General features: G+C 44.2%; 2 protein-coding genes across 5 annotated transcripts in view; both read right to left on the bottom strand.

Moving 5' to 3' along the window:
• Positions 1–12,933, bottom strand: part of MCCC2 (methylcrotonyl-CoA carboxylase subunit 2) — a 67,804-nt gene extending 54,871 nt beyond the window's left edge. The window contains exon 1 of the mRNA XM_004608500.2: positions 12,707–12,933. Coding sequence (XP_004608557.2) covers positions 12,707–12,835 — 129 coding nt within the window. The 5' untranslated portion in view covers positions 12,836–12,933. The remainder of the gene's footprint in view (positions 1–12,706) is intronic.
• Positions 12,934–20,326: 7,393 nt separating this feature from the next.
• The window catches only part of BDP1 (B double prime 1, subunit of RNA polymerase III transcription initiation factor IIIB), an 83,014-nt gene continuing 79,037 nt past the window's right edge, over positions 20,327–24,303 (bottom strand). For 3 of the 4 annotated variants that reach the window (XM_055133996.1, XM_055133985.1, XM_055134003.1), the window contains exon 39: positions 20,327–23,352. In XM_055133996.1, coding sequence (XP_054989971.1) covers positions 23,224–23,352 — 129 coding nt within the window. In that variant the 3' untranslated portion in view covers positions 20,327–23,223. The remainder of the gene's footprint in view (positions 23,353–24,303) is intronic. The other variant, XR_008629393.1, reaches the window with a different exon arrangement.

The following is a 24,303-nucleotide window of genomic DNA, read 5'->3' as shown; positions in this document are numbered from 1 at the left end:
TGATCAATTGCCGTTTACTCCATTCTCCCCACGCGCCTGTTCTAGTCTCACCCTGCCCCTCATTCCCATCTCACCCTGTCCCCCTTCTTCCCATCTCCTCCTGTCCCCCTTGCTAGTCTCTGTGCTCTGACTCGCCGTCCTGGTCTCTCCTTTAGTCTCTCCCAACTCCCTCCAAACCTTGGCAGTAGCAACCCCACCCAGGTCCAGGTCCCATAGCACAATCAACATATGAAAGCCCTTCCTGATCGCCTGCAGCCAGGAGATCCACTCAAGGGTGAAGTACCATCTACAGGTGTGTTTCTCCTTTCCTTAGTCCAATAACGATTTAAACATTCATCTTAATTCTACTTCTTAATAGAAATCATCTTGTATGGACACAGTAAGAGATACATTAAACTTGTAGGGTGGCTCTCCTGGGGACATCTCGCTATAGACCCCAGACTACAGTGCTCAGGCCAGACTAATCTTTCCTAACCCTAGCAGGGTCCTAATCCAGTTGTTACTTTTTGGATCATGACAGAATTTGTCCATGACCATACTCTTAACTTATAGTTAAGTATTATGGCACTTTGACCTGGCCCATTTCAATGCCAGGTAGCTCACGGCTTGCCCTCGGTCCATCCAGTCCCTCATTGGGACCCTGCTTTTGGGGTGCTAGGCAGTAAGGGCAACTGAGGTTTAAGTTGAGACAACAGATACCAAGGAGTAAATATTATTCGGAGTCAATTAACTCCAAAGTTACAAAAGCATAGCATTAACTGTCTTCCTGTGTCTATACAAAAAGGACATTCTTCTGAATTAACTATGCAAAGGACATAAGGAGAAGAGAAAAGCAGTATTTACAAGTTAACAGGGTCTGATTAGGAGAGAAAGGTGAATGACTGGTTGGGGAAGCAGAGCATAAAGAAAGAGATTACAGATAAACACAGAGGAATGGGAGTGCCTTGGGGGCACTCTGATGGGTGTAATCCAATAAACCTAAGCTCCCAGTGGCAAGGCAGAAAGGACAAACCAATGTTATCCTACAGTGTGTGTATATGAGTGTGTGTGAGAGAGAGAGGGTGAGAGAGTGTGAGAGAGTGAGACAACGTGTGTGTGAGAGAGTGTATATGTGTTGTGTGTGAGAGAGAGAGTGAGCGAGAGAGAGAGGGTGAGAGAGAGAGAGAGAGAGGTGATCCAGGAATACCCAAGCCCCGAGGTACAATCAAGGCAGCCAAGGCATTGCCCAATCTAGCCCAGCATCCACCATAGCTGGTTATGCAAGAGCTCTTTACCCTACCTAAGCCTGCAGGACAGGGACCACTGCCAATCTCCCCGAAGCACCCAGTGGGAGAGAGGTGACAGTGTCATACAGCTCTGCCCTGGCAGGAAAGAAGAGGCACTGGACAGAACCCCTGGACCGTGGCCAGGGCCCGGGGAAACACACCCCACCCCCACCGCCCTGCCCCAGCTGCAGCTCCATCTTATTTCCCTTCGGTGAGTTGTTTGCATCCAAGTTCACTGCTTGTCACGCAGGTGCCAGAACAGGGTGCAATGCAGCTAGCCCAACTTGATACTTAACTCAATAATAAACCATAGACACCCCCGTCTCCAAGGCTGGGCTTTTCCTGTGGCACCCATGGAAGGGCTTCTCCACATCCATCCCTCCCGCTCCGGGCAGATGGAGCTCCTATTTTATTCAGGATGGAAGCAAGCCCAGATGGAAACAGTGGAATTACCTGTTCCTTATATACATAGGGGTGACCCTGCAATTAAATTCTTTTTTTCCCTTTAGTCTCAAATGTACTGTTTTATTTATTTATATATTTTGAATCATCATTTATTTATTTTGTGAGACAGACCCCTACAAAGCTGTTCATGATTAGGTTTCAGTCATCCAGTGTTCCAACACCCATCCCCCATGCCTTCACCAGTGTACATTTCCCAGCACCAGTATCCCCAATTTCCCTCTCATTAATCCCCCCAGCGCCCCCCCCCGTCTGTCTCTGTAGGAGGTGCTTTCCTTCTCTTTCTCTCTCTCCCTTTCTCCCTCTTTCTCTCTCCCTTTCTCCCCCTCTCTCTCCCTTTCTCCCCCTCTCTCTCCCTTTCTCCCCCTCTCTCTCCCTTTCTCCCTCTATCTCCCTCCCTCCCTCTCTCCCTCCCTCCCTCTCTCCCTCCTTCCCTCCCTCCCTCCCTCTCCCTCTCTCTCTCTCTCTCTCTTCTCTCTCTCTCTCTCTCTCTCTCTCTCTCCTCTCTCCTTTTGGGCATTGTGGTTTGTAAATACAGATACTGAAAGAATGTCATGTATATCCCTTTGTATATCCCTTTACCTACTTTTAACACTCAGTTCTTGGCCATCATGATCATTTCCAACTATAATCGTCATACTGGTCCCTTCTCCTCCCCACACACACTTGTGGTAGATTGCAACCACTGACCAGTCCTCCTAGTCCTTGTTTTCCCTGGACATGAATATTAGTCTTCTACTATATATTTTTTATATGCCACAAATAAGTGCAGTCTCTCTATGTCTGTCTCTCCTTCTCACTCAGTTCACTCATCATGACCATTCATTTATAGGTAAACTTCATGAGTTCATTTTTCCTAACCGCTGTGTAGTATTCCATTGTGTACATGTGTCATAGTTTCTTTATCCAGTCATCTGTTCTTGGGCACTCAGCTTGTTTCCAGATTCTGGCTATGGTGAATAGTGATGCAACAAACACAGGAGTGCAGCTGGTGTTTCTGCTGTGTGTCTTTGGGCCCCCGGAGTATACCCCTAAAAGTGGTATTGCTGGGCATGTGACTAAATTCTAACCAAAGAAAGATACAGGCAGAGCTGTTAGATCCATCCTCTATGAGAGTTCTGGGTAAGAGCCAGAGAGAGTACAGGTGTAAAACACTTGCCTGATTTGATCCCTATTACCACCAGCAGGGAACTCTGAAAAGTGCCAGGTATGGCCCAAATTTTTAAAACAAAAAAAGGCTGGAGAGAGTATAGCAGATAGAGCATTTGCCTTACACACATCTGACCAGGGTTTGATCCCAGGTATCAAGCGCCTTCAGGAAAGATCCCAGAACACAGAGCCAATAATAAGTCCTGAGTACTGACAGGTATGACCTCCCTATCGCCTCCCTCCCCCCCCACACACACAAGGTCCTAAAAGTTCTAATCTTCTATGCTAGTTTAGTGTGTGCATTTTCCTCCTCTGTTTACCACAGTTAATGTGTTTACACGAATCCCAGCTGAGAGATGGTGTTTCAGGAATAAAAACAGAGGCTGGAGTCATGGTACAACAGGTAAGGCGCTTGCCTTGCATGCAGTCTGTTAGCCTGGGATTGTGGGTTCCCAAGCAGCAAGACAGAGAGAGACACAAACACGAAAATGCAAAAGCAGTAGAAGTTTTATTCCCGTATACTGGGGTCAACTATCTCACCCACAGAGTGGTCTCCTGATAACGACCCGACTTCAGGCACCAAGCAGTTTATATACGGTTTGTTTACATAAGTAGTACATGCCTTATTGTTTCAGAAAAGAATCTTACTTAGTAACCAAATAAAGGTTTTTTGGCAAGTGTCTAGGGTAACAGTGGTTAGGCAACAATTAAACAATAATTTCCAGTATCGGTACCCATTTTATGATTACATAGACTTCTCGTTCTTTTCGGATTAACAAAAAGCAACTTCTGGGGCATTGTGAGAATTGATTAATTGAGCCCACATACCTTCCCAGGTGGGTTCAGGTTGGCTGGTAACGCATTGTTCTATTGCTGGGAAACTGAATCTGTTTCAGTTCCAGGAACTGAACCTGAGGTCTACCTGATTTTTCTCATTTCTGCCGTCTGTCATGGCGTCAGTTTCGTCCTTACACAGTCGACCTGGATTTGACTGTCAGGAACTATATATGGTCCCCTGAGCCCCACCAAAAGTGATACCTGACTGCAGAGCCAGGAGTGAGCCCTAAGCATGGCCAAGTATGGCCATAAAACTAAACAAAACAGACTTTAAAACAAAAAATAGTAGGGGCTGGAGCGATAGCACAGCGGGTAGGGCGTTTGCCTTGCATGCGGCCGACCCAGGTTCGATTCCCAGCATCCCATATGGTCCCCTGAGCACTGCCAAGAGTAATTCCTGAGTGCGTGAGTCAGGAGTAACCCCTGTGCAACGCCAGGTGTGACCCAAAAAGCAAAAAAAAAAAAAAAAAAAAGTAAAGAAAAGCTCCTTGTAAAGAAGTTTGGTAACAGTTCCAGAGAGAGAGTGCAGTGGGTAAGGCCTTTGCTTTGCAAATCGGCCAATTCGGGTCAGTCCCGGGCATCCCATACGGTCTCCTGAACACTGCCATGAGTAATTCTCAAGTGCAGAGCCAGGAGTAGCCCCTGAGCATCTCTGGGTGTGACCCAAAAAGCAAAAAAATAAGAATGCTGGAGATCGTTTTTTTTCTTTTCTTTTCTTTTTGCGTCACACCCAGCGATGCACAGCGGTTACTCCTGGCTCTTCACTCAGGAAATACCCCTGGCGGTGCTCAGGGGACCATATGGGATGCTGGGATTCAAACTTGGGTCGGCCGAGTGCAAGGCAAACGCCCTACCCGCTGTGCTAGCGCTCCAGCCCCTTTTGTCAACTCACCCTTCCTCAAACTGAAGGCAGTACAAGGGCCTTCATTCCGGGACACAGAGTAAGAAGTAAGCCAGCCACAGACCCGAGAGAGAAAAAACAGCTGCTTAGTTCTGTTGAACACAAAGACCTAGAGATTGCTTATTCTCCTGCATGACTGAAGCAAACGCTGGCTGGTGCAGACCATCAGACGTCCCCAGGAGAGGTATGAACTGACAAGAACTAGCCTTCCTCAGAGCTTATCACGGACCATGGATTGTTCTAGACAGCTGTTACCTGCACTGACAACTTGATGAGTTATGCCCAATTATTAATGCCTCGTGTAATGAGGTACAAGAGGTAGTGAACTAGTCCAAGGACACTCAGCTACTCTGAAGTAGAGGTGGGTCTTATATTTCATTGTTGCGCTGTTTTGTTTTGACGTCATGCCCTGACGTCTGTTTTGTTTTGACGAGCACTGCTAGGAGTAGCCATGCTGGGGGCTACTCCTAGCAGTGCTCGGTGCCCAGGTGTCAGGGCTCTAACCCAGGGCTCCTACATGCAGGGGAGGTGCTCCAGCCACTAGAACTTAAATGAAGGTTCAATGGCTCCAGGAGTGATCCCCGAGTGCACAGTGAGCACAAGTGGTGTAACCCAAACCATCCCCTCTTCCCCGCAAAAGAGATTCCCCCTCCGCCCAGCAAGAGCACAGCAAACACAACGGGAAGAGACACAGAAGTGGGGCTCATCAACTCTCTGCGAGTGATCCAGGGACACCCTGTGGAGGATGTTTACTGAGCCCAAAGAGAACAGCACAGACAGCGAAGCACAAGGAAGCGTGAGAGCCAACAGGAGGAGACTGCTATCATAAATGGCTGAAGTGAAGAGGATGGGAGACCGGGAAGCCGCTGAATGGTCCCAGGTGGACTGGCCCAGGCTGAGGCCTCTGGGGCCTTCTCAGAATTAGGGTGGGCAGATTCCCCTCTCTGCCTGAAGGCACAGCCTCTGGCATAGAAATGTCCCCACTCCACCACAAGCCACCAAGCCATCAAATCTCTCCAGCCCGACACCCCCAACTTTCATGGTACTGCAGCCCAGCAGGACCACAGCGAATGTGATGAGAAAGCTGTGTAGAAGCCCACCATGCTCAGTGAGCAAAAGCAGCAGCAGAGGTTCAACTAGAACCAAGGAGCACAGTAAGTCCTCAGATAATGACATTAGGAACACCATTGTGAGATATTAACAATAATCACACATTTTTTATTGATTTTTTTTTGGCTTTCTGGGTCACACCCGGTGATGCACAGGGGTTACTCCTGGCTCATGCACTCAGGAATTAACTCCTGGAAGTGCTCAGGGGACCATATGGATTGCTGGAAATTGAACCCAGGCAAACGCCCTACCCGCTGTGCTATCGCTCCAGCCCCTGATCTATTCTTTGATAATTCTATTTAATTCTATTTGCCCTTTTGTTGTAACAAGCAAATAAATTTGCTTGTGCTGCTAAGGAAGCAGGCTGGGGCGGGGGGAGGGGTGGGAGGACAGGACTGGGAACATTGGCAGAGGGAAGGTCGCACAGGTGGTAGGACTGGTGTTGGAACATTGAGTGCCTGAAACAACTGTATTATGAACAATTTTGTATGTCATGGTGTTATAATCAAAAGAATGAAAGGCAGAAAGAAATAAGGAGTATAGTAGGTGATAAATAAGCCTCAAAAGAAGGTCTGAGCAACAGAATAACAATAGATGAGAATACGATCAAAGAGCTCCAGGAAAAGATGCAGGAAACCTCTAGAAAACAGTAGAATATGGAAAACAGTCCAAAGATAAGTGGACAGCACAACAGAAAATTAAGGAACACATTCAAGAGAAATAATCTTAGAATCACCTGAGCCCCCGAAGAATAAGAAGGCTTTTTGGGTTTTTTTTTGTTTGTTTTTTATTTTTTTGCTTTTTGGGTCACACCCGACAATGCACAGGGGTTACTCCTGGCTCTACACTCAGGAATTACTCCTGGCAGTGCTCAGGGGAGCATATGGGATGCTGGGAATCGAACCTGGGTCGGCTGTGTGCAAGGCAAATGCCCTACCTGCTGTGCTATCGCTCCAGCCCCAAGAAGGCAATTTTAATAGAGAACCAAGAGTTAAAGAAGTCCTAGATGGGCAGGAGAGGTAATAGACAGTATAGCATGGAGCATTCTTATCTTGCATGTGGCCAGCTGGGTTCAATCCCTATCACTGAGTGTGTGTGGCTTAAAAAAAAAAAAAAAAAAAAGGAAAAGGCAAATCATAGGTAAGAATTTTCCAGAGGTACCCAGATCCAAGAAGCTCATAGCATTCTAGTGAAAACAGACTCAAGTTGGGGCCAGAGAGGGTACAGTGGGCAGGGCACTTGCCTCACATACAGCAAACCCAGGTTCAACCCTCGGAATTCTATACAGTCTTCCAAGCTCACCAAAAGTGATCCCTGAGTACAGAACCAGGAGCCAGCACTGAATACCACCCAGTGTAGCACCACCACCAAACAAACAAAATATAGACTCAAGTAGAAAAACTCCAAGGCATATTGTACTCATATGATGAAATTCAAAGACAGAGACAGACTATTGAAAGCAGCAAGATGATAAAAGGAACTTATACACAAAGGGAAGTCCCTGAGACTCACAGCAGATTGATCAAATGAGCTCCAAGAGAATGGAAGGAGATAGCATAAAAAGTCAGGAGTGACCAAAAATACTCCATCCAGCTAGATCATCACTCAGATTTGAGGGAACTACACAGAGCTTCACAGACAAGCAATAGCTTAGGGAGTTCAAAGCCTCGAAACCAGTTTTGCAAGAAGTGTTAACTCCTTTAGGAGAAATGACAAACTACTCATACTAGGCAATGAGTATGGCACTCACTCACGGAACTTACAGTTGCCCTCTACTAGATTAGGGAAGGTTTATTTACTTGCTAAGGGATTTTATATATTTTCAACAATGAATTAATGTCTCATTTGTACTGAATGTTCTATGTTTGATGAGTTTGTTTTTTCTTTTTTTCTCTCTCTCTCTTTTTTTTTACCTCCATAGAGAGGGAACCAATAATGTCTCCATTGTGTTGTTACTGTTTTTGGCATATCGAGTATGCCATAGGTAGCTTGCCAGGCTCTGTCGTGTGGGTGGGATACTCTTGGTAGCTTGCTGGGCTCTCCAAGAGGGACAGAGGAATCGAAACCGGGTTGGCCGCGTGCACGGCAAAAGCCCTATCTGCTGTGCTATCACTGCTATCCCTCCACCAGGGCACATTTTCCACCACCAAAATCCCCAGTATCTGCCCCCATCCCAACCCTCCCCCTGCCTCTATGGCAGACAATTTCCCTCTTATTCTCTCTCTACTTTTGGGCATTATGGTTTGCAATACAGATACTGAGAGGCTATCACATTTGGTCCTTTATCTACTTTCAACACACATCACATCTTCCATCCCAAATGATTCCCCCAGCCATCATTGACTTAGTGACCCATTCTCTATTCCAGCTCCCTTCTCCCCCAGCTCATGAGACAGGCTTCCAACTATGGGGCAATATTCCTGGCCCTTTTGTCTACTGTACTTGATGTCAGTCTCATATTATGTTATTTTATATTACACAAGCCTGCTCGGATAAGGACTGGGCCTCCTCCGCCCAAACCCCCCATTTTCCAGTAGTTTAGCAGCCACACCCACAAACTGCCCCCAGCAGTATGTAATCCCAGCAACAGCCAAGATCCAGAGACTATAAAACAACGTTCCTGGTTCACAGCCCTGAGACCTCTTATAGCCTAGTTCTCCCTCTCAGAGAACCTGGCAAGGTACTGAGAGCATCCTGCCCATATGGCAGAACCTGGCAAGCTCTCTGTGGCATATTCGATATGCCAAATATAGTAACAATGATGGCTCTCATTCCCCTTACCCTAGAGAGCCTTCAATACGGCATCCCTGGGAAGAACGAGTAAACAGAGGCTTCTAGAATCTCAGGGCTAGGACAGATAGAGACATTACTGGCGCCCACTTGAGCAAATCGATGATCAATGGGATGACAGTGATACAGTGATACCTCCGTAGAGATTTTATTACAGCCTCTTGTGCAGTACCTAAACAATATTTTCTAGCATAAAACCAATATACCCCTTTGAGGAAAAATACAGTAATAGGTCTTTTTTTGTTTTGTTTTGTTTTGTTCTTGGGGTCACACCCAGCGATGCACAGGGGTTACTCCTGGCTCTGCACTCAGGAATTACTCCTGGCAGTGCTTGGGGGACCATAGGGGATGCTGGGAATCAAACCCAGGTCGGCCGCATGCAGGGCAAACGCCCTACCCACTGTGCTATCACTCCAGCCCCACACTAGTAGGTCTTAAAAGTGAATTAGTACAGAATTATTCAGAAGATTCATTTTTAAAATATTACCTATAAAAATATATTGGTTTTGCTTTGGAGCTACAACCAGCTGTGCTAGGGCTTACTCCTGGCTCTGCACTCAGAGATCACTCCTGGTACGCTCAGGGACCATGTGTGATGTAAAGGATTGAAACTGGGCCAGCGGCCATGCAAGGCAAGTGCCCTACCTCTCTATATTATCTCTCTGGCCCCCCAAAAAAGACATACTTTTTGAAAAAGACTTTATCAACTTATCACTGATTTGCAATTTTGTGAAATGTCAGGAGTCTGACTTTACTGCATTATATCTGTATAGGTATAGCCACCTCCACGGTAGCTTGTTTCAAATTCCTCTGATGTGTTGGGGTTGGAGAGATAGTACAGTGGGTAGGGCATTTGTCTTCACACAGTAGACCTGGGTCCCTCCCTAGCACCCATTATGGTCCCCTGAGCCCACTGGGAGTAATCCCTGAGTATAGCTAGATACCAACAACCAAAAATAAAATCAATCTCTCTCATGTGTGGGATGTAAAGAAACACAGTAAGGAGACAACAAATGGCTAAAGTCATTGAAACTGGAGATTCTTTTTTTCAGAGCTGGGCTTACCTCAGGAGAGGGGTGGTGTTGGGGACTGCTCAGGACCCTGAACAAAAGAGGACCCCGAAACCTTTACCCTGGACAAACCAGAAAATTCCATTACCAGCTTTGCTTGACCTGAGGCACAGGTGCCCTTGTGACAAAGGAAATAGCCAAACTCAAGAGGTAAAAGTAGCCCAGGGCAGTTAACTAAGAGACGCCATTAAGCCCCCCATTAAGTAGAATACCTTCCTCTACCTTGTGCATTCCTCCTGCCAGATGCTCCTGCCAGATAGACCCTTGCCTTCCCCTCCCCACTATTTCTCAATCTACTCTTGAAGAATGTTGTAAGCCCACCTAATACACCCCGAACCTTTCCTTATTTGGTCTGAGAAGACACTTCCCTGATGATTGACAACTTATGTACCAACCCCCTGCTAAGAAAAGTATAAAACCAGCGTGGCAGTTAATAAAGTTGCCCTTGATCGGCATGTGTCGTCTTGGGCCCCCTATTTATTATCCTCACTAGTTTTATTTCAGGTCGGAACCGCTCACAGAACCCACCCAATTAGGAGCGCTTTCCACTGTTGTCTCTCCGCGGGCCGGAGAGATCTCCAGGGGAACGCGCAGGGTGGAAAGGACCCTGGGGAGTGAAGCTGCTGGAGGGGAGTGGGCCTCAGGTGGTGGGTGTGGTGTAGGAATGATGTATGCATGAAAGGTATGATTTTCAGCACTGTAAATCTCAGTACCTCAATAAAAATGGTTTTTAAAAAAGTAAATAGATTTAAAGTTTTTAAATAAAAATTTAAAATGCCCTCTTTCCAGTAACAGCAAAATCACTAGGCATACGGAGCAACAGAAAACACTTTGTTCATAGGAGGAAAATTAAGTGGTTGGGCCAGAGAGAAATAACATGGGGATAGGTCGCTTGCTTTAAGAACAGAAGCAACTCTACGACCTTCTGAATAAATGCCCTTCTGCCATAGTCTGATGATTTTCCCTAACACTCTACCGTTTTTTCGGTAACAGCTGGGGCAGTCAGAAGAATATTCTAAGACAGCAGAATCTGAGCAACTCTACCCAATGGAACCTCACGGACGTGTACTCCATCCCACTATAGCACAATACATAGTTTTCTCAATGATACCCAGATACCGTGGACTGGAGCAATAGCACAGTGGGTAGAGCGTTTGCCTTGCACGCGGCCGACTCGCGTTTGATTCCTCTGTCCCTCTCGAAGAGCCCGGCAAGCTACCGAGAGTATCCCGCCCACATGGCAGAGCCTGGCAAGCTACCCGTGGCGTATTCGATACGCTAAAAACAGTAACAACAAGCCTCACAATGGAGATGTTACTGGTGCCCGCTCGAGCAAATCGATGAGCAATGGGATGACAATGCTACCCAGAACTCATGGTCCATGATAGACCAGGTTAGACCACAAATTAGTCTCAATAACACTGTAGAGACTGAAGGTTATCTTTTCCAATTACATTGGAATAAAATATGAAAACAGTTTTTAAGGAAAACTTTCACAAAGCTCTTTGTAGAGCATATACAAAGCAATTAAACAATTGTTTTGTTGGGGTTTTTTTGTTTTTGTTGTTCTGGGGCCATCCCCAGCTATGCACGGGGCTTACTCTTGGCTCTACACTCAGGAATTACTCCTGGCAGGGTTCAGGGGACCTTATGAGATGCAGAGAATCAGACCCAGGTTGGCCGTGTGCAAGGCAAGCACCTGAGTGACAGTTCAGCAAGTAGGGCAACACAATTGTCTCCTGAGCACTAACAGGAGTGCCCCTGAGCAGAGATCCAGGAGAAAGTACTGAGTACTGCTAGGTGTGGCCCCCAAACCTAACCAGCTCTTACCCTCCTATCAAGATCCAACTTATGGGGAGCAGAATCATTACACAACAGGTACCCTGCACACAGCTGACCAGGATTCAATCCCCTGCAACCCGAATCCTCCCCCAACTCCCACCAGGAGTGATCCCTGAGCATAGATCCATGAGTAAGCTCGAGTACTTATCAAACCCCAAAATAAACCAAAAAAGGATTCAACTCAATCTTAACTTCCTACTTGCAGCTTCCTGACCAATCTTATCAAGCTCTAGAACCACTTATCACACGGGACCAGAGTTACCTGCTTTGTCCCCCATCTTCCCGACAAAAGTTACAAGCACCATTCTGCACATCTACACCAAATACTTAAAACGTGGAGCCTGACCACAGTACCCAACTAATGTTCCTGAACTCAACATTCTTATCTGACCCCAGAAAATCAAGAAACTTTTGGATATCTCTTGCTCAACACTGTTTCTGGTCCACTGTGTAGGTTTTCTTTCAATTCCTTTGTTTTCCACAGGTAGAAATGCAGAAATGTTTCAAATGTCTGAAAGTGATTTGCACAATTTAAATGTTATCTTTATAGGCTTAGAAACCATGGAGTGAACAGACTGAAATTTTTCAGCAGATATTCTCACCAGTTTCAAGTAGTTTATTTGACCTTGTGATACCTCCCAGTGCCAAGAAAGGGCACCGAAAAGCGCTTCAGGATAAGTATTTTCTATTAATATAATTAATTGCTTCTCTAAAATCGGTTAAGTATAATCCAGACTTAGCTTAATGATAGCCCCCTACTCCCACTCCCCTCCAAAAAAACAAAAATAAAAACCCTTTCATTATCAATGCAAATACCTGGTGGTCTGGAGAAACCTCAAAGAGAAGGAACCATGCAGGAGCCCAGAATTTCATCCGAGGCACTGCATGATTCCTTCCTGCCTGGTCCCCTCCAGGAATGACCTCAAAGCATCGAGCAAATACCACTCTAGGGTGCCAAAAGGTCTAGGGTGGAACTTAACGGCGACTGTGTATTCAAGTTTCCCAGCTGACAGTGTGAAAACAGATGTTGAGAATCAAAGATTTCAACGAGTATAGCGCCGGTGCTAAAAGTGAAACAAGTGTATTTGAGTTGCAAGTGTTCTTTCTCAAACTTCTCTGTTCTTCAGCGCGTCCCCAAATCGTGCCTGGGGCTCCAGAGACTAGGACAGCAGCTACCCTTCTTTCTAGCCCAGCCAGCGCCTACCCCCGTCGACCTGGTGGTGGCGGTCAGGAGAGACTTCGGCAGGGGCTCCCGGTCCTGAGCCTGTGACCCAGCCTACCTGGTAGATAGCAGAACCGGAGTCCTGCTGGGTGCCCAGCGTGGCTACCGCGTCCCCGTGATAAGATCGCAGCCCGGGAAGGGTGGCGCGGGGGCACCGGCCTAGAGCTAACCTCACGGCGGCCCACATGTCAGCCTGGGCACAGAATCCGCCCGGCGAGAGCAGCTCTTTGCGGGTCTAGCCGCCCCAGTTCGCCAGGCAGCTCTGCTCCCGTCCTTGCAAGCCCGGACCCCGCCCCTATCGCCTGGATTCGCCAACCAGACCCGGCACGTGCCTGCGCACACCACCTGTGATTGGTCGGCACTTCTGACCACGCCCTCCAAAATGAGCCAATAAGGAAAAGACCCAACCCCGCGAGGTTCTGTTTCCTCGCGAGCACAGGCGAGCGGCGGCTCCAGGGCTCTGCGTGCGGCGGCGCTGCTCTTCCGCGCCTCAGTGTGGGGCTCTGTGGAGAGCCTGCTGTGTGGCACTCGGAGAGCGGCTGAGCGCGTCCTGGACTCGCTCCCGGCCTGTTGCGTCCCCCCCCAGGGAATCCCGAAAGTTCTGAAGCGTGCCCTTCTCTTGAGAGCTGCAAACTGAGCGGACGTCAGACTGCCCTAAGAAAACTCTTGAGAGGAAATAATCGCTCAACAACTACTTGGGAAAGGACGGGAATGGGACACAGGCCGGCTTAGTTCATGGGTGTTGATTGTGCAGCGTTATCAAGCAAGCCCCACATCACAGGCTTTTATTATTTATTTTTTCCGTTAAAGGAAACAAAAGGTCTCCAGAAAAAAAGAAACTTAGGTCTGATAGTGCCTTCGAGCCTGAGGAGAATATTTTTTACAGACATGCTGGGTGTGTCTTCTAGAAAGAAAGAACGAACGAGAGAAAGAAAGAATGAGAAGGAAGGAAGGAAGGAAGGAAGGAAGGAAGGAAGGAAGGAAGGAAGGAAGGAAGGAAGGAAGGAAGGAAGGAAGGAAGGAAGGAAGGAAGGAAGAAGCTCAAAACAAATGAAAGGGTGTTAATTATTAACTCGGGTGGGAGGTTGATCAGATAGGACGTCATAGTCATAAGAGATGTGAAACAGCGATGAGCAATTATTGAGGTTAGCACACTGGAGAAAACAGGAGAGGTGCATAGGGAGAGGCGAGTTGAAAAAAGCTAGTTCTTTTTTTTAACCCAGTGATGCTTAGAGTATCCAACCCAGGTTGCAAGGCAAACATCCTACCAATTGTATAACTCTCCAGTCCCCAAAGCTGAACTTCTGCGCAGTCTAATTGTACTGACAATATCTAACAAGTTTCAGCAAAATAACAGTAATCATATTCCAAAATATGTGGTACCAGAAGAAACTGCTTGTCTGAAATCTTTTTAGCCTTCAGTAAAAAGGGTTGTTAGCCTCATCTGGTGGTCCAGAGGCTGCAGGGTCACTGCCCGGCAGATATGTGAGTATCAGACCATCCACTGCATGCCAGGTTAGCACCTGCAGTGGCTACAACCCTAGACACCGTTTTGTTTTTGCTTGTTTTGTTGTTTTTAGGCCACACCCTAGCACAGCAGATAGGGTGTTTGCCTTGCATACAGCTGACCTGGGTTGATTCCTCCGATTCCTATGTCCCTCTCGGAGAGCCCGGCAAGCTACCAAGAGTTTCCTGTCTGCATGGCAAAGCCTGGCAAGCTCCCCGTGGCGTATTTGATATGCCAAAAACAGTAACAAGTTTCACAATGGAACATTACTAGTGCCCACTTGAGCAAATTGATGAACAATGGGACGACAGTGCTACAGGCCACACCCAGCTATGGCGGTGCTTAGGGGACTCTGGGGTGCTAAGGATCAAACTTGGGTTGGCCATGGACAAGGCAAGTGCCCTACCTGCTATATTATCTCTCTAGGCCCCTACTATGATTTGAAGCTAGGTGTCACTTTTAAAAGCATGAAGCAATGCATACCTAATAGCTTTATATTTGGGGAGGTGGGGGTAGGAGAAGGGGTTGTCTGTGTGTAGGCCATCCCCCCTAAGGTGCTTGAGGACTATACGAGGTGCCAGGAATGGAATTGTGGTAGACCACATCTAACATACGTGCTCTCTTTCTGATCCAATGGCAAGCTATTTCAAAAAAATTACAACTCATGGGGCTGGAGTGATAGCACAGCGGGTAGGGCGTTTGCCTTGCACGCGGCCGACCCGGGTTCGAATCCCAGCGTCCCGTATGGTCCCCTGAGCACCGCCAGGGGTGATTCCTGAGTGCATGAGCCAGGAGTGACCCCTGTGCATCGCCGGGTGTGACCCAAAAAGCAAAAAAAAAAAAAAAAAAATTACAACTCTTTAAAGAATAGGGTGAAATGAAGGGAAAAGCCAGTGAGTTTAGTCATCTACCTTCCTCCCCACTACCAGTCAGCCCCCTATTTTGTTATGCACTGCAAAGGAAAACAACCCATATATTTTTCATATAGCCCATATTTTAAAAAAAAAAGGAAAAAGTGTTAAACAGAAGCCTAATTACTCTGCCTTTAAGATTAAAAAGAATGGAACTGGAGGCCCAGACAAGAACTGGAGTGGCCACACACACGAAAAGGCTCCTCTGCTCCTTAAAGACTATGATCCTGGAGGGCTACTAATCACTTTTGGCACCCAGCAGCTTCTTACAGAAATGCATCTAGACTGTGAACTGAGCTACAACCCCAGGCCGCCTGGGGAGGGGAAAGGTTTTTCTCTCAGCCTTGTCTTACGGTGACTTCTGGCAGAAATCTCTCTGGACTTAATTACTAAAATATCAGAAATCCAAAACCTCATATATTCATATATCCAAAAGCTCATATATTCTTCACTCTCAGCAATGGAAAAAAAAATATATAAAATGATGCCTTTTCAGCAGGATTGTTGAGGTAAAATTCTAAATAATAATAGTGAGTCCTCTGTTGAAATGTTGAATGTACTCAAAGTATAGAGAGTAAAGTGAAGATCATTAACCACTCAGGTGGGGGGTGTATGGGAGGGGGGGTTTATCGGGGTTTTTGGTGGTGGAACATGTGCACTGGTGAAGGGATAGGGGTTTGATCATATGACTGAGACTTAAACCTGAATGCTTTGTAACTTTTTTCACGGTGATTCAACAAAATAAAAATTAAAACTCCATAAAAATTTAAAAAAAAATAGGACTGGAGTGATACCACAGCAGGTAGGGCATTTGCCTTAGCATGCGGCCGACCCGGGTTTGATTCCCAGCACCCCATATGGTCCCCTGAGCACCGCCAGGAGTAATTCTTGAATGCAGAACCAGGAGTAACCCCTGTGCATCGCCAGGTGTGATCCAAAAAGGAAAAAAAAAGTATCTTTGATTAAAAATTGGGGGCTGGAGGGCCATACTTAAGGGGACCCAGGGGACCCAGATGCCACCCTTCATACCTGGTCTGGCCATAGAGCTGAGTGAGCATGCAGCAGCCACCTGCTAGTGCACCAGGCCACACCCAGCAATGCCCAGGAGACCATGTGATATCAAGGATGGGATCCCTGCATGGGCCCAAACTCCTCCATAGCCCTCCAGTAAAGTCTTACAAGAAGGAGAGTCCCATAAGGAGGATATTGGATGAACAAAATCATGTTTACAACAGCATTGTAATAAAAATCAATTCTCTAGGCTGTTCGACTAGAATGTTCCTAAATATAAGAAGCCTGAACAGTGCAGTTTGTTTATCAAGATCTTTGATGGTCTTAAAAATCTAAGAATGCTCCTTCCCTTAGAGCAGACCTCAGCAGAGGCTTCCACACACACGGCCAAGATTAAGGCCCAAGAACTTCGTTGAAAAAGGAAGAGTCAAACATCTGGACAGCTTGATTATGTTAAGGTGGAGCTGTCCAGATAAGCGTCGCCAAAGTGACAGGCAGAGCAGCGTCCCGGATCAGAGTTGTGCACAAATCTATCACCCGTGTTCTGTCATCAACCAGATTCAGAAGAAAACCTCAGAAAACTCCCCAAGGGCAAGTACAAGCCCCTTGATTGACAGCCCACCCAAGAAGACTCGGGCCATGCACCGCTGACTCAAACATGAAGACCAAGAAGTAGTGGACGGACTAGCTGAATTTGTGGCAGACCTGAGTGGCATAGAGACAGTCATTGTCACTGTCACTGTTGTCCTGTTCATCGATTTGCTTGAGTGGGCACCAGTAACGTCTCCATTAAAGCTCAAAATATGTCTATCTTGGAAAAACATTTATTATCTTAAGTAAGAAGGGCTGGTGTACTGAGTTTGAATGCCCTGTTTGGCTAAGGCTTCAAAGACCGCTTCAGTCTCAACAGAATCAAAGGCCTTCTTTAAATCAATGAACTTTAGACAGAGCAGCATCTTGAACTCTCACGAAACCTCAATAAGCTGGGTCACCGTGTGGATATGGTCGATCGTGCTGAATCCTTTTTGGAACCTGGCTTGCTTGCAGGGTTATCCATATAATGTTCTGCCAATCCTATTCAGTATGACTCAAGTGAACAACTTGTAGATGACAGACAACAGGCAGATGAGGCGATAGTTGCTGATATCACGGATGTCTCCCTTCTTGTACAACAGAACGGATCCTGCTGGTTTTCCATTGGGACAGAACCTTGCATTCAGACAGGTAGTGTGTGAAGAGCCGAGCCAGTGTATTAATGAGTACTGGCAGCAGATTCTTCAGGTGTTCGGGTCTGACCTTGTCTGGACCAGGTGTTGTATGCTTCTTTACCAATGAAATGGCATGTCGGATTTTGGAAGGGAGAATACTGGGAACGACAGGATCCTCCATGAAGTGTATTATGGATTCACCACCAGGATCATTGACATAAAGAGAGGGATTCGGCAGGGCGATACCACTTCAATGAAATTCTTCAGTGCCACCCTTGAAAACATCACGTGACAACTGGAATGGGAAGGAATGGGAGTGAAGATAGACGGTCGGCAACTACACCACCTCCGCTTCGCTGATGCCATCATTCTAGTAACACCAAACATTAGCCAAGCAGAACAAATGCTGGCCGACTTCGACTGTGAGTGTGGAAACGTCGGACTGCAGCTGAATCTCACGAAGACAATGTTCATGAGAAATGGACTAGTTCCTTTTGTTCCATTTTCTCTCAAGAGAACAAACATCTCTGAATGCAGCAGCTATGTGTACCTAGGTTGAGAACTCAACATGACGAACGACTCGGCACCAGAGCTGCGCAGGAGGAAGAGAGCAGCGTGGAATGCCTTCAAGAGCATTGAAGAAATTGTTAAGAGGACGAAGAACCTCCGGCTCCGGGCATATGTTTTCGACTCCACTGTTCTTCCTGCACTATATCCGCCTCAGAGACCTCGGCCCTACAAAAGCAGGATGAGAACACTATTCGGGTCTCCCATAGAGAAATCGAAAGAGTTATGCTTGAATGAGAGAAGGAATCCAGAGTTCCGACCTCCGTTGATGATTATCAGGGACGCTGTCTCGTTTGCCAAGCCATCAACAATTAGATGGTCTGGACACGTAATGCGATTTGGAGACAACTGCTGGACTAGAGCTGTTACTGACTGAATTCCACAGGATGTCAAAAGAATGCCTGGCCACCCACCTACAAGATGGTCAGACTTCTTCGTGAAGACCCTGAATGAACGGTTTGCGGCTTTTCGTGTTCCTGGAACAAGCTTCTTTGTGTTCCTGGAATGAGCAGATGTCATCGGGCTTCACTAGCATACAACAGAGATGAATGGAGATGTTACTGGTGCCTGCTCAAGCAAATCGATGAGCAATGGGTTGACAAGTGATACAAGTTATACAATTTGCTTGCAGGCAGCTGACTCTGGTTCGATCCCCGCATCCCATATGAAACCCTGAGCACTTCCAGGAGTGATCCCTAAGTGCGGAGACAGGAGTAACTGCTGACTATCCCAGATATGGCCCAAAAACAAACAAAAATCGAACAAAATTTACACAAATACCTGGCAAGCTACCCGTGGCGTACTCGATATGCCAAAAACAGTAATATCAAGTCTCACAATGGAGACGTTACTGGTGCCCGCTCAAGCAAATCAATGAACAACGGAATGACAGTGCTACAGTGCTACTTCCCTTAGCTAAACTTATCACCACGATTTTGTCAATATTCACTTCAGAAGTCCTAGTTTATCCAGAGGTAAAATTTCCCATTTGTGTTACTACAGAGATAAGCAGAAGGAAAAAAAAAAGAGTAAAGAGGTAAGGTTGTCAGTCCAGTTGGCTGAGACTCACCTGTGGGATGCCCCTCACTGCCTCCAGGTCTATGAACACTGGGAACAACCCCCCAATACTCCCCAAAAGATGTTTTTTCTTTTTTTTTTGCTTTTTGGGTCACACCCAGAGATGCTCAGGAGTTACTCCTGGCTTTGCATTCAGGAATTACTCCTGGCAGTGCTTGGGGGACCATATGGGGTGCCGGTGATCGAACCCGGGTCGACCGTGTGCAAAGCAAACGCCCTACCCGCTGTGCTATCGTTCCGGCCCCCCCCAAAAGATGTTTTTACACCCCCCCCAATGCCCCAAAAAGAAATGTTTTTACACCTCAAAACTCTTTATATAAGCAGTACTTTTTAAAAGTAATTTTATATGTTCTGAAGATGGACAAAGTCTATTTTTTATTCTTGCATGATCAAAACTGTGCTATCAAAACTTTTAAAAAATAGACATCTTTTAAAAGATAAAGGCGCCCCACGCCTTTTTTAAAAAGATTTCTATCCTTTGACTGGTTGAGGAAACTTTGGTACATCTATACAATGGAATACTATGCAGCTGTTAGAAAAAAGGAGGTCAAGAATTTTGTAGTTAAGTGGATGGGCATGAAAAGTTTCATGCTGAGTGAAATGAGTCAGAAAGAGAGAGACAGACATAGAAAGATTGCACTCATCTATGGTATATAGAATAACAGAGTGGGAGACTAACACCCAAGAACTGTAGAAATAAGTACCAGGAGGTTGACTCCATGGCTTCGAGGCTGGCCTCACGTTCCGGGGAAAGGTCAACTCAGAGAAGCGATCACCAACTACATTGCAGTCGAAGGCCATGTGGGGGAAGGGAGTTGCGGGCTGAATGAGGGCTAGAGACTGAGCACAGCGGCCACTCAACACCTTTGTTGCAAACCACAACAGCTAATTAGAGAGAGAAAGCAGAAGGGAATGCCTTGCCACAGTGGCAGGGTGGGGTGGGGGGGAGATGGGATTGGGGAGGGTGGGAGGGACACTGGGTTTACGGGTGGTGGAGAATGGGCACTGGTGAAGGGATGGGTTCCCAAACTTTGTATGAGGGAAGTGTGAGCACAGAAGTGTATAAATCTGTAACTGTACCCTCACGGTGATTCTCTAATTAAAAATAAATAAATTAAAAAAAAAAACAAAAAACTAAAAAAAAAAAAAAAAAAAAGAAATAGACATTAAAAAAAAAAAAAAAAAAAAGATTTCTATCCTTCACAGCATTCATATAAACAAAAATTAAGGGCCAAGGATGTGGCTCAGCAGGAACACACTTGCCTTACATGTAGCCCCTGGGTTCTACTTACAGCACTGTCCAAAAAACAAAAAAAATATCAAATTCTTCAAATCATACTGCATTTTTAGGGAAGAAAAAGCAAACAAATGATAGATGAAAAATTGACTAGTTTTGGTTAACTAAACATTAATATCTTTATTCAGTCATTTGAAAATAACAAAAAAGAGGTAGTATAAAATAACTTTTATTTACATACTTTATAGGACATAACTGCTTTCTTTAGAACAAGAAAATTTACAAATGACAGATACTGCTTTTTTTTTTTTTGTCAAAAACTTCTTCAAGCAAGATAGTATATACATGGTCACTTCTACGTCAAATAACATAGTGGTAAACAGTGGATGCTCATATTTTTATCTGTGCCTCAATCATTTCCCAACAATTAGGCTTTTAAATTCTTAAGCTGATCACTTGCTAAGACATAGTATTCAAAAGGAAAAGTCAAGAAAAAATAAAGACCTATAATATCAACTTTAAGATTTATAAAATACAAATTTTTGCAACATTTACATAAATTTACACGAATTTTTCAGATGAATAAGTCTTACCACTTTTTACAAAGTAAATACACTAATTTTCTCTTCTTCCAAGATTAATTTTAAAGATATAACAGGATAATTTAGCGAGCTGACATGATTTAATACAATTAATCTCCAAAAATAAAATTATTCTTTATACAGAGAGAAATTATATATTTCATAAAATTAATTCCTTATAGATGAACAAGACAGATGTAAACAAAATTAAAAAAAAATTACACAAAGATGATTAAAAAATAATGACTTGGTTGTAGCACTCTCATACCCAAACTAGTACTAGAGAAAGGAATCTTTTCAGAATGATTCTCTAATGTCAAAAATGAAGCATTAGGGGCTGGAGCAATAGCACAGTGGGTAGGGCATTTGCCCTGCACGCGGCCGACCTGGGTTCGATTTCCAGCATCCCATATGGTCCTCCGAGCACCGCCAGGAGTAATTTCTGAGATGCAGAGCCAGGAGTAACCCCTGAGCATTGCCGGGTGTGACCCAAAAAGCAAATAAAAAAAAAAAAACGCGTTAAAATAGCAATGTGATCTACTACCGTGATTTTTCTGACACAGAAAATGTGAAATAAATAAATGAATACCTAGAGAGAGGTTTCAAACATTCAGGTTTATAGACCCGCCTTTATGTTTTAAACTGTAAATTTTACCATAAGGAAATGCTCTAGTATCAATGTTTGAATATATTATGATCACTTTTATTCTTGCTGAGTTATCCTATTTCATCAATGTATCTGGAGAATGACCCATCTTTTCTATATACACAATTATCTAAATTTTAAAATATTTTCTCAATTGAAATACTGATTAGTATTTCATAATGCAATCAACAGAGTTTAAATTTTTAGGCACAATTTAAACTTCTAACTTCAGTGATAAATATAAGACATCAGCACCTTAATGTATAAAAACCACTGTGTAATGTAAGGGTCACACTGAAAACTCAATACAGCCATATCCATCATTTAAAAAGAATTGTGACTGTTTTCACACAAACAGCAGAAATGAGGATTTGCTACAGAAACCATCTGGCTCACAAATTCAAAAATACCTTGTGGAAAATGTTTTTGACTCCTGGTTTACTGTGTTTTGCAAACCAGGGGACCTGATCAAATGAAATAAATTAACTCTGAGAAATTTACTGCCAAACACCAAAGATTTACATAGGTGGATAATAAGGTTGCATCCGTAAATCATAAATATCTTAAAATGAAAAAACTCTAAATTTACACAGATGATGATAACTAACAGTCTTATGGTTATCATCCCAATTATGTCTGTGTTTCACAGAATCAAAATGATGGGGCAGGGAAGATATCCTGAAGGGCCAGAGCACATGTCTCATATCTGGGAGCCTGGTTCAATCCCCGGTACTGCAGAGTCCTAAGACAACCCAGAGAAATGTGGTGGTAGTAGCTTGTAAGCCCCATCTGGGGTATGACCCAAAATCACAAAACAAAACAAATAATCTAAATACTCCTCAAGTAAAATTTAATGGGTGAAAAAAAAATCAGAAATTTTTTTTTTCTTGAAAAAACAAAAAACCCTCTGTGCGTGCACACGTGTGTGCAGATGAGAAATTAAATTTGGTATGGATAGTTGCTTTATAAAATGGAGTTAAGGTTTTTTTTTCCCCATACAAGTCCTGAGATTGAAAAAAAAAATTCACAGTACAAAGTCATTACACTATGGAAAAAAAATGTGTTCAAAACATATACACTATCAGAACGTTTCTGTAATATTGCTTTAAATATCCTAAAATTTAATAAGTGAAAGGAGACAAACATACTTGTTAATGCCTTCTTTACCCAAAATCTGAGGGTTGAATATAATTAAAACTGAATATCCTTTTAAATAAAAACTTTAAAAATAAATAAGTCTTTTGATGTTCTATCTCTATAAATAAGTTTTAAATACTAACTTTTCAATTAGGACTAATATTACACCAAAATGAGTTAGAAAAATACTTATTTTTTTAGTCAAATAGCTGAAAATAGAAATTTTTTTTAACATTTACCATATTATCAGTTAAAAAGACCTTCATCATCAAGAAAAACAAAAACAAAAAAAAAGAAAAAAACAGAAAAAAACCCTCACATATGAAGTTAAACACAACCCACCTCCAAATATGTTAGCACTATGATTTATAAAGATAATCACTCATGACATTCTAAAATGTCCACGTGTGCTCAGCACAGGAAGAGTTAAAATGTAAACAAGAGTCGCCATTTCTGTCTAAGAAAGCCAGTCTTCATGGCGTGGTGCTTCCAAAAGGTTCAATCTATCAGAATGAGAACTTCGGCAATGTTTTTCACTGATTATAAAAGTTTCTAAACCAAGCTCATTAAATAGTCAAAATCAATCTAAAGGAAAGTAGAAAAGTTTTTGATGCTTTTTTTCTAATACTGCTTTGATGAGAGACTGGACCCTGGAAATTTCAGGCTTAAAAAGAAAAAAGAAAAAGGTTTTCATTATGTTTCATCCACTTCAATAAAGATATCACCAAAGAAATACTCAGACACTGTTGTTGGCTCCTCCCCAGGTGCCTGGTTTGGGCCACTTTTACATTTTTCTTCCAGTAAGGGATGGTCACAAGAAACCTAAAAAATAATGAAATAAGCATGAAATAACATTTATATAAACATAGGCAGAGTAATCTTATTGTTGCTGCTTAAAAAAAAAAGCTATAAATATTGAGAGCTTGATATGTTATATTCATTGACACTATAATTTAATTTCTACGCTACTAAGGAAATAAACCTAAAATTAGTTAAGAATTTTGTAAGTGTAATAACTTATGTGGGCTGGAGTGATAGCACAGTGGTAGGGTGTTCACCTTTTACGAGGCCGACCCATGTTCGATTCCTCCACCCCTTTCGGAGAGCCTGGTAAGCTACCGAGAGTATCGCTTCTGCACAGCAGAGCCTGGCAAGCTACCCGTGGCGTATTCAATATGCCAAAAACAGTTAACAAGTCTCACAATGAGAGACGTTACTGGTGCCCACTCAAACAAATTGATGAGCAACAGGATGACAAATGACAGTGACAGTGAATAACTTATATAGCAGTAATAGTTATAACAATAAAAATAGAATCCTCTAAATAGACTAGACATTATTAGGTGAACTACAGTAATAAACACAATCATTTCCCCAAAAATGAGAAAAGTTGGATTGTTCAGGAAATGATGTTAACATCTAACTGTATGGCATTTCAGGGAGAGAAAAAGTCAAATCTAGGAGCTGGAGCAATAGCACAGTGAATAGGGCGTTTGACTTGCACACGGCCGACCCGGGTTCGATTCCCAGTATTCCATATGGTCCCCTGAGCACCGCCAGGAGTAACTCCTGAGTGCAAAGCCAGAAGGTAACCCCTGTGCATTGCCGGGTGTGACCCCCCCCCAAAAAAAAAAGTCAAATCTATATCTTGCCAAGGAAAAGAATCCTGGAATATGGAAGGCTGTATTTTTAAATCACACGAAAATCAGAAGGCACAAAAGAAAGTACTGTTTAATCCATCTATGTAAAGAGAAAAAGTAGCTACATTACAAA

This window comes from Sorex araneus, chromosome 1, assembly GCF_027595985.1.
Source record: "Sorex araneus isolate mSorAra2 chromosome 1, mSorAra2.pri, whole genome shotgun sequence".
In the NCBI taxonomy this organism is placed as follows: Eukaryota; Metazoa; Chordata; class Mammalia; order Eulipotyphla; family Soricidae; genus Sorex; species Sorex araneus.
The sequence above is the reverse complement of the archived record's forward strand: the minus strand, read 5'-3'. Positions and strand labels throughout refer to the sequence as shown.